The sequence below is a fragment of the Lagenorhynchus albirostris genome, chromosome 7 (assembly GCF_949774975.1).
Source record: "Lagenorhynchus albirostris chromosome 7, mLagAlb1.1, whole genome shotgun sequence".
In the NCBI taxonomy this organism is placed as follows: Eukaryota; Metazoa; Chordata; class Mammalia; order Artiodactyla; family Delphinidae; genus Lagenorhynchus; species Lagenorhynchus albirostris.
Window position 1 is genome coordinate 1119265 of NC_083101.1, and position 10056 is coordinate 1129320.

Genomic DNA, 10056 nt, shown 5'->3' on the forward strand with positions numbered 1-10056 from the left:
TCCTCCTGGGGAGGGGCCGTATGCCCGAAGCAAGGGGAGGCGAAGGCCCGGCAGGCGCTCTGGGACGTGGCCCCCAGCCCTTGGCCGAGGCCCAGCCTCAGGCCCCCTCCTCCAGGAAGCGTCCCAGAAGTCCACCCTCACCTCTGAGCCTCACACCCTCGGTGCCTGGGCAGGGCCTGGCTGACGTCTGCCTGGGTGGGGTCTGGTGGGCAGGCTGCACATGTGAGCCAGGAGGGCCCAGGACAGGGGCCTGAGAATGGCCACGCCGGCCAGGAGTCCGGGGGCTAGCAGGCGAGGGACTGCGGGGAGGGGAGACCGTGCTTCGGGTCTCTGGCTCAGCTTTGGTGCCAGAGGCCTGGCGAACGGGCAGGGCCGTGCCCTTGAGGCCCAGGCCAGAGGCCAGGGGACTGGAGACTTTCAGGTAGCCATGGGAGATGGGAGGGTGGCCTGTCTCCAGCCCACTCAGTCAGTCTGTCCCAGTCCAGGGGGGCACGGACACTCCGGCCACCTTCGTCTTGGTTCCCGCAAACCCGTATCTCTGCCCAGCCTGAGTGCACTAATCCCACGCCTTCAAAAACTGCCCTGGGTCTCGGGCCTTTCCCGGACGGGGGGCAGGGGGCAGGCTGTGGGCACCTGACCAGAACCGGCTCAGCTGCCGCTGGGCCTTGAGGGGCTGTGGTGAGATCAGGGCCCCGAGTGGAGTGGGTGGGGGACCGTCGGCGCTTCCCCTAAGCTGTCCTGGCTTCTGACCCAGCCGTGTCTTCCACTCCACCAGGCGCCTGGCTAGCGGGCCCTTGCTCACCCCTTGGGGGTGTCATGCAGAGCCAGCCTCCAAGATTTTACAGAGGGGGTAGGGAGACCCAAGAGGGCGGCGGTCAGGTCCCGGGGGCCTGCCAAAGCCAGGCCCAGGGGGGCAACGACTGCAGGACAGACAGACAGACAGAGACCAGGCTGCTGACTTGCTTCCGGAGTTTATTCTCAGAGCTGGGATAAAGCCCGAGGGGGCAGGGCCGGTGGCGCAGGAGCCGGGGCTGGGGTCTTGGGGGTGTTGAAGGAAAAGGCCGAGCAGGGCAGCATGGCCAGGTCCTGAGGGCTGGGGTCACCTGGCCAAGAGAGCAGGACCTGTCGGTGTGGCGGGCAGCACCGCAGTCCGGGCCCCGGGCCCCAGGCCCCTGCTGGCTGCAGGCCACGGGGGAATGGCCGTCCCAGGGCCCCACCCCCTGATGGGGGCTTCCCCGCCCTGCCCTCCCCTCCCCTCCCGGTTCCTGTTCCAGCCGCCAGTCCCTCCTACCCCAGCGACCTCGCGGAACCCGGTGGAGCCCCCTCCTCCTCGGAGCAGCCCCAGGGGCCTGGACCAGCCTTGCGTGGTGGGTGGGGCTGTGGGGAGCGCGCGCACCGAGTGACCAAGTGAGTGAAGGAACGCATGGGTGGGCACCGCTGGGTGAAGGCAGCCCCCAGCACCCCACTCACCTACGTGTTCTCCTCCATGCACTTGTCTGCCAAGAGAAGCCCGGGACAGCGGTCAGCGCCCCAGGCCGGGCCACCTGCCCCGCCCCACCTGTCGCTAACCCCCGCGGCCCTGGAGAGCGTCTCCGTTGACCCTCAAACTGCTGACTGCATCACACCACCCCGCTCCCTGGCCCTGCTCCTCCAAACAAGGAGGGGTCCCGTCCCTCCGGGGGCCCAGAGCAGGCTGCCTGCCCCAGGGAGGCCGCGGGCGCTGAGACTTCGGGGAGCCGCTGAGCCCAGGGCGCTTGTCCCTGTGTCCCCACGGGCACACCCACCCCTACGGCTTGCCCCCCACCGGGCTGGGGACCTAGGTATCCTGGGGGCCGACCCGGGGCCTGGCACACAGTGGGTGCGTGGTGAATCCCGGGAGGGGGTGTTTCAGGCCAAGGTCACGGTGTGGAGGACAGGCCGCCCACACTCTGGAGGCCGTGTACTGGTCAGCGGGCGGTCGGCCGGATGAACCCCAGGCCTCAGCCACCCCCGAATCAGGAGACCGTGTGTCTGCCTGTAACCTGACCTTAATCCCTCCCGTCAGATTAGCGGCCCCTCACCAGTCTGTGGCAGGAAGACAATGCTATCCTCTGTGAAGCCCTGGGCCTTGGCGAAGGTGGCGAATTTCTCCTTGATCTCAGCTTTGGGGGCCTGGGTGCGGCCTGGGGCAGAAGGAGAAGCCGCTGGCCTCCATCCGGGAGACCTCGCTCGGCCCCCACCCCCAGGCTTGGGGAGTCCCCAGGCTGCCCCGTGGGCCGGGCCTCAGGCCGGGCGGCGGGAGCTGGCGTGGGGCACGTACTGTAGAGCGTGGCCATGCGGAAGTCCTGGCCGGGGCCTCGGAAGCTCTCGGTGTAGAGCAGGGCATAGGCCTCGTAGTCCGTCTCCACCACCGACACCTCGTGGTTGCCGCTCCAGTCTGGGGGCCCAGGAGACAACCGCGGTGGGTCGGGGACCCTGGGGAGGGCGCCTCTGTGGGCTGGCATGGGAGGGGCCCTGATGCCCCACGCTCTGTCCAGCTGCCTTCCCTGCTCCTCCCCAGCCCGCTGCTTCCTGCCAGCACAGCCCAGCGGCCCCAAACCAGAAGTCCTGGGGGCCCAGCAAACACACAGGCTCAGAAAATCGGGAGTTCATGGGACAGCCACAAACTCTGCAGCCAAACTCCTCTTGGGAGGAGGAGAGATTCGCAGTGGGGAGGTCGTTCCCGGGCAGGGAGCGAGGAGGCCCGAGGTCCTGGGGCGGAGAACTGCGGAAGGTGTGGGGGAAGCATTGGGGGCAGCGGAACGGGGCAGCAGACAGCTGGGGAGATTCCATCCCGGGGCAGATCCAGGCCGACCCTGGCAGAGCAGCCATCACCGCCCCCCTCCATGTACTGCAGGGCAGGGTGTCACCCAGAGTCCCCGACCAGCAGGTGTCACTCCTGAGTTGACCCTGGGGTCTGGCGAGGGGCCCCACTCACGGGGGCTGGTATAGCTGTAGCAGCCTGGGGGGCCTGCAGGACGCAGCAGCAGAGTCCGGGTCTCACACTGGTCTTTCCTGTGGGCAGGTCACCCTCGGGTCAGGGGTCAGGCAGGGGTGGGGGCTGTCCCTAGACCGCGACCATGGGCAGGGAGCTCTCGGCCCCAGAAGCCCGCCCCGCCGCCCACCTGAGGAAGGTAGACGTGAGATTGAGGCCACCGTCTGCCGCGGGGGCCACCACCGACTTGCACATGGACAGCACCTTCTTCTTCTCCAGGAACCAGCTCGAGTTGGAGGCGAGGCCCGAGGTGAACCAGAGCCCCAGGAACTGCGGCGAATGGCCCCCACCCTGGTCAGCCGGGACCCTCCCGGACGCGCCATGGTGGCCGCCCCGCTCCTCCCCCTCCCCTCCCCTCCCTCCCCGCCCCTCCCCCACCCTTCCCTCCCCTCCCCCTCCCCCTCCTCTCCAGCCCGGCCCCTCCCCCTCCACTGGGTCCGGCCTTGCCTGGCCGTGGAGCTGGCGCCAGAGGGCGCCGAGGCCGTCCCTGGAGGGGTCGGAGCAGGGCGCGGGGCTGCGAGACCCACTCCGACTGTTCCCACAGCTCCCGAGGGGGAGCGCGCCGCCAGCTGTGTGTGTGTGTGTGCGTGTGTGTGTGTGTATGTGTGTGTGTGCGCGCGCGCGCGCGGGCGCGCGGGGCGTGGGGGAGGGTCGCGAACGCGCGCGCACTCGGTTGCTGTGGCCATCCCCTGGCGCCGCCCTGTGCAGCATCCCCATCTTCGCGCTCGCCCACGGAGGTGTGTCCTAGGACCCAGGTGTGGAAGGTGTGCCTGTTTTCCCTGGGCATCGTGAGCTCGTTGGGCTAACCGTGTTGGGTCAGGGCTGACGGGCACGCAGGTGATCCGCGTGTCTGCATGTGCCGTGTGGGCGCTCGTGGACACAGGTTCTTCCCTGCCAGTCGGGGGTAATGTACCCAGATCTTGGTTGGCGAATTGCCCGGGAAGGCCTCTCGTGGTCAGCCTCCTCCTGCCGGTCCAGCCCTCCTTCCCTTCAGCACCCCCTTCCCAGGGAGAAAATTGGGCCCCAGGGAGCACCCTGCTCCCTACACGGCCCTGTCCCGCCTTGGGGACCCGGCAAGGAGCCCCTCACCTTGTCCTCTTGGAAGTTGGGCTGCAGGGCGGCCTGGGCCTGGGTTGGAATCTGCAGGACCCCCAGGATCCCCAGCAGGGCCAGCCCTGTCCACAGAATGTTCAGAGCGGCCATTGTCCCAGAGCCGAGCAGGCAGCGCAGGCAGAGAGGCAGGCAGGAGGCGCGGAGGCCACCGGGGAGACCCCTATTTATGGGCCTGGCTTGGCCTCCACCCAGGGCACAAGGACAGCCCACTGGAGGCTCGTGATGCTGGGGGCAGGACAGGGCAGCTGAGCCCAGCGGCTGCTGAGCCCCCCACAGGGCTGCTTATGTAAGAGGCACTGACTAGGACAGGCCTGGGCGCTTCCACAGCAGGGTGAGCGGGGGCGGGCGGCCAGAGGCCCCTGCGCGGCTGGTCCTTTCTCCAGTCCCAGAAAGACCCGCCGCAGCAGCCTGGATGGGGCGGGGGGCAAGAGCCTCGGTGCTGCCCTGCCTCTGGGGCCTCTGGTCACTTCCCACCGGGGACTGGGAACGCCCCGCCCCCAGCCCAAGCCCTACCACTGTTCCGTCTCCAAGCCTGGCGACCCTGGGAGGGGAAGCGAGGCCCCGTTTGCACTGTATGAGTTTGATCCTGAAAGGCCCAGCAGGCCCCGGGGTGACGGGAAACTTGGGCCACGGTAAAGAAGCCAAATCTGCCCCCGAAGCAGAGGCCGAGGGCCGGATGTGCTGGGCACAGCCTCCCCCGACGGCCAGCTGTCGGGGCTCTGGCTGGGGCCCCCTGGGCACCTCTTTCAGCCCGGGGCCCCTCTGGCCTTGGGCGTAGGCCCATCCCCCGCACCACGCATCCCCGCCTGCACCAGTCCCGCCCACCCTGTGGAGCTCAGCCTGTCCTGTTACCTGGGGTGCTGAGGCTGGTACCTCCCCCAGTGGCAGTGGATTACAGAGAGGGCCGCCTCCCTGCAGAGGCCTCTCTGGGTTGATGGGGTCCCGGGCCCTGTTCACATCTGGCAAGCGTCACCTGTCCCCCTGGTCCTGTCCAAGGCCACCCCAGGCCAGCCAGGGCCTCAGCACAGGACTGAGTGGGCTCAACGGCTCTGAGCAACGGTGAGTGGGGTGAGTGGGGTGGGCGCGAGTATCTGGGGTACGGGCTGGGAGGGATGAAGCTGGGGAAGGAGGTCCCGTGTGTGGTGCAGACACAGAGGGGACGCAGCTGTGGCCGGTGAGGGGACAGGGGCTGGTCACCCTAGATGCAGGCCCGGCTCCCGGCAGGGTGCGGGCTCCCGTCCCAGTGCCTGGCACCCTCCGCCCGGGAGCTGGATTCTTGGCAGCCCTGGCCTCGGGCTTTGGAATGGCCCCAAGGCGGCCGGAAATGATCGAGGGGGAGGTGTGGGTCAGGGCAACTGCCTGAATGGGACCAGCATGGGCCCTGCCACCCACCCAGTGGGGGCAGGAGGGTGGGCATCAGGCCCACGGGGGTCCTGGTGAGGTCAGGGTGCCTGCAGCTTGGCCCTGGCTGGACCCCTCGCTGGGGCTGTGAGGCCGGCGTGTACCGCCCTTTGTCGCCCCTCCCCAGTGGCCCAGGGGTCTGGGAGCGCAGACTGGGTTTCCTGCGCGGGGCACCAGGGAGCTCCCTCAGCGGGGCTGCCTGGGGGAGCCGCTGGGTGGGCAGTGCCGTGCAGAGGGTCTCCTACTTTCTCACGGGTCCTGGGGCTGTGGGAGCCTTTGGTGTACGAGGCGGAGGCCAACATGAAGCGGGGGGTGGTGGGCAGAGAGAGATAGGAGGCACCTGCGGTGGGGGGGGAGTGTGATGGGGGATGGGGGTGGAGGTAAGGAGGGCAACGGTGCAGGGGAGGGGGCAGAGGCAGGCCTGAGACCCCCACCCCTCTGGCCTGGCCTCCCATCAGCTCCCGCCCCTCAGGCACTGTTCATGCTCTAGGCCGTGTGGGGACAGCCCGTCAGAGCAGGCAGGAGTGGGGATGGGTGCCCGGACCTTGCACTGCCCCTGGGCTACCCTGGGAACCCCTTTGCAGCACTGGGGCCTTTCGTGGGCAGGGCTGGGCTGAGGCTGGGGCCCTGGACTCCTCCCCCACCCCGGGCTCTCCCTCAGGTGCCCCTCCAGCCCCTTACCCAGTCCTCCTGGAACTCGGGCTCCAGGGGACCCTGAGCAAACTGGGGTTGACTGGGGGCTTGGGCCTGGCCCAGCTGCAGAGGACCCAGGGCACGATTTCGGGGCCCAGGAAGGGGGTTCCTGGGCACTGCTGGGCCTGGCAGGTGGAGGAGGGGTCCCCCTGAGAGCCCTATTGATGGGGACACCTGGCATCGGCCCCCCAAGGGCCGATGATTCACCTTCTGCCAGGTCCAGGTAGGGTTGGGCCATTGCCAGCAACTCCTGCAAGATTTCTGCCCCTTTCTTCCCTTCCCCTGGGGCTGTGCAGGACGGAGGCTGGGCGTGGGAGCGAGAGGGGGATCCCACAGGCACCAGGACCCCCTCTGTGCCCTCTGCACCCCTCCGTTCTGCTCTGAGCTTGGCCCTGCGTGTGGTCAGCAGCGCCGGCTGGGCCATCTCCGCCCTCCAGGTGGTGGGTACGTGCTGGACACGGGGGTGGTGAGGCTCCTCCTGGTACCCACTGAGCGCCAAGTTGCCCGGTCCTGGCAGACCAGGGGCTGCTCCCTGGGTCTCAGGGGGACAGGCAGGTGGGGTGTCTGAGAGGGCAGGGTGCCTGCCCTGAGCGCGGGAGCCAGACCCTGGCCTCTCAGGAGCCCACTCCCAGCCCTGGCACCAGGAGAGACCCCCGGGAGGCTGGCCTGGGGTCCCCGCCTTGGGTTCCTCCCCGTCTCTGGGCCCATCGCAGAAGCTGGCAGCTCTGGGTGCGGCTGGGCTCAGGCCTTCCGTGGGCCTGGGGGCACGTGAGCCGCAGACCTGGCTGCTCAGCGATCAGTGGAGCTGAGGCTGCAGTATCCCTGGAGCCCGAGGCCCAGGCGTGCGGGGGGATGGGCATCTGCCCGGGAGGGGAGCTGCTGGGCTACAAGGATGCCGGGAGTTGGCCTGGACCTTGAGAGGTCACTGCTGCCAGCCCCCTGCTTCTGGCCCAGCAGGTCAGAGGCAAGCCCGGGCCCAGGCCTAGGCTTGATCTCCTTGGGGGGCAGTGACGGGTCCCAGTCCCCAGGCAGTATCCCCCAGAGATGGTTGGCCCTTCAGAGCTGAGGCTCTCCCAACACCTGGTGGCCTCTCGCTGACCGGTGGCTAATGGAGTGTCCGCTGGTCTTGGATTGGGGATTCACAGGGACCTCACGGACCCCACCTACTTGCTGCTTGGCCATCAGTGCCCCCAGCCTGCGGGAAGGGGCTCTGAGGGAGCACTGAGCTGGTGGGCAGGGGAGGCCCCACTGGACCCCAGCTCACCCTTCAGGCCTGTCTCCCGCCCTCCAGAGGTGGCTCACAGCCCCGGAGATCACCCCATCCAGCATGCTCCTCCCATGGGGGGATCCCCAGCCAGTAGATTTTTAAGTAGAAGAGGGGCAGCGCCCGGGGTCACCTAGAAGCTTCTAGACAGAAGACTCCAGAAAATCACCGAAGGCCTCGTCCCCTTTCCCTGCCCCCTTTCCCAGCTCCTGGACGGGTCCAGCCTCCAGGGCTGCCCTGGGAAAGACCCGAGGCAGCCCGGTGGAGAGATGGCCAAAGCGGAGAGTGGCCATGCTGCCTGGTGGGGCACTGGGGCTGGAAGTGGGGGTGGGGCACTGGGGCTGCAGCGTGAGACCACCAGGGCTGGGTACCGACGGGACAGCCAGCTCAGGGCTTCTCCGGGGGCAAGAAGCCCTCCACGCCCCCGCCTGGGCTCCCCAGAGGATAGCTGCTCTGAAGTTTAAGGAGGCACCCCAGACTCGGAGTGTCCCCGAATGAGGCCCTCTCTGAGTTTCTACCCAGACCACAGGGGGCCCACTCTTCCCCCTGTGCTGGCCCGGCCTCTGTCTCCTCGTCCCCTCTCTGCTTTGGGTTGGCCACTGTCGACACCTGGTGATGACCATGTCTCCACCTGGCGTCTTCTTTCCCAGCACAGGAGGTTGCGCTGCCCCAGGAGCCAAAGCGGGGGGAGGGCCAGGGGGGTGGGATGAAGCATTGCTGCCAGACCCCAAGGGGCCCAAGGATGGTCACAGCCAACCCGAGGCTCCTCCTGGCCAGCAGGAGCCCAGGGCCGGCTGGCTGCCTCTGGAGGTAGAGGGGCTGCAGCATTCTGCCTTAGAGAGGCGCCTGGCAGGGCTGTGGGGAGAGCGGCCTGCCCCCACCACGGCCCGCAGCCCCCAGCCTCCCACGGGTGTGACACTCTGGATTGGGTGACCAGAGCAGGTGGCTTCCAGAAGCATCCAGCCCGGTGGGGGGTGGTTGGAGCTAAAGCATGTCCCCTCACCTGTGGAAGGCTGGGTGCACGGTCTCTGGGTAGGAGGGGCCTGCGGGCACCGGTCTCCTGGGAGCATTGACGGATGGGCCCTCCTGAGCCACTGCGGCCAGGCTGGGCCCCCCTCCCCCCGAAAGGACCCCAAAGCCAGGACTGTTTCTTGTGGGGTCTTCCTCATCCAGGGCCTCAGTGAAGTCTCCTGATTCTGGAAGTCTTCTCGCCCCTGTGAACTGACCATGCCAGGCTGGCCCAAGGCGCTGCAGGATCTCCTGGTCCCGCCAGGGGAAGCAAGGCCACCCCTGGGGCCTGGGCCTGAGGTCCTTGGACCTGGGCCTAAGTATTCTCCTGCAGTGGGCGCTCCTGCCTTTCATTCAGGGCCCAAGGTGACCCCTGGTGGGTGGGAGCCACGGCTCTGATCAACGCCTTCAGCAGGGGGGCACCTAGCAGGGGTGGTGCTGGGCAGGGCTCACCTTGGCCAGGAGCGTGCCCAGCCCTTGGGGGCGGTTGCCGGGGAGTTAAGTGGGGACAAACGTCAGAAAGGACACTCAGGCTGCCCGGCCTGGGCCTGCGACCCGGGGCTCTGGGTGCCGCCCCTCAGCCCCAGGACGCCACTGTCGTTGCGCAGTCCTGCCGGCCCATCCGGGCACCAAATGTTTATTCCTGGTGCGGGAGGGGTGAGGGGGACAGATGTGGCCTCGGGAGACGAGGCACAGGCAAGGCCTTGACTGGCTGTGAGGATGGGGTCAGCCAAGGGCCAGGCTGGGCTCCAGAGGGGGTGGGTCCAGCATTTCATGAGGGCCCGGCCTGGGCCATCTGAGAGCGGGGAGGCCAGGCAGAAACGGGGCGGGTGCTGGAGAGCGGGAGGCCTGGGGCGCAGGGAGGGAAAGGGGCAGGGCCTCTGGCTGCCTCACCTCGGTAGGCGCTGCCTGGGCCCCAGGAGGCCCCCAGTGCCCCAGCCTTCCTCACAGCCCCCTCAGGCCTCGGGGGACACTCGCTCTGTGGGGCCTGAGTGCTGGTCGGAGGGGCAGGGCCTGTTTGCACAACCCCTGCCCCCAGCCCAGGCTCCTCAGGCAACGCCCGCGGGCCCCAGGCTCACTGCAGAATGGGCCGCCGGGCACAGAGGGCGTGCACGTGCCTGTGAGCGTCCGTGCACCCGAGGGCATCCTCCCTGTGCGCACGTGTGCGTGTGTGGGTGTGTAAGTGGTGTACACTCATACGTGAGCTCTGCGTGTGTGAGGTTGTCACGTGTAAAGGGCCAGAGACGGGAAACACCAGGGACGCTGGGAAACGCTCCCGAAGCGAGGGGACAGGGTGGCCCAGGGCAGGGGGCCTAGGTGGGGAGGGGGTGGCCCGGGGTGGGGGGACCTAGGTGGGGAGGGGGTGGCCCGGGGTGGGGGGACCGTGTGGAGGGGGGAAGGTGGTCGGAGCAGGGGCACCTGGAGGTCTGGGCAGAGGCAAAAGAGGTGCCTGGGGCCGGGGTCCTGGTGGCGGCCTGCTGCCTCCGCTCCGTGCTCCTGACGTGGTTAAGGAAGGCCGGGTCGGGGCCTCTCTCACCCGCTGGGTCTCTTCTGAGGCCCTGAA

The 10056-nt window shown here is 68.4% G+C and overlaps 1 protein-coding gene across 1 annotated transcript; it reads right to left on the reverse strand.

The window, feature by feature from the left end:
* Positions 1-955: 955 nt before the first annotated feature.
* Positions 956-4281, reverse strand: PTGDS (prostaglandin D2 synthase). The gene is made up of 7 exons (XM_060153256.1): positions 4103-4281; positions 3144-3283; positions 2957-3033; positions 2300-2416; positions 2061-2162; positions 1471-1496; positions 956-1103 (listed from the first exon to the last, which is right to left on the reverse strand). Exons 1-6 carry the CDS (start codon positions 4214-4216, stop codon positions 1471-1473), a joined length of 576 nt encoding a protein of 191 aa, XP_060009239.1. The 5' UTR covers positions 4217-4281; the 3' UTR covers positions 956-1103.
* Between the last annotated feature and the right edge of the window lie 5775 nt (positions 4282-10056).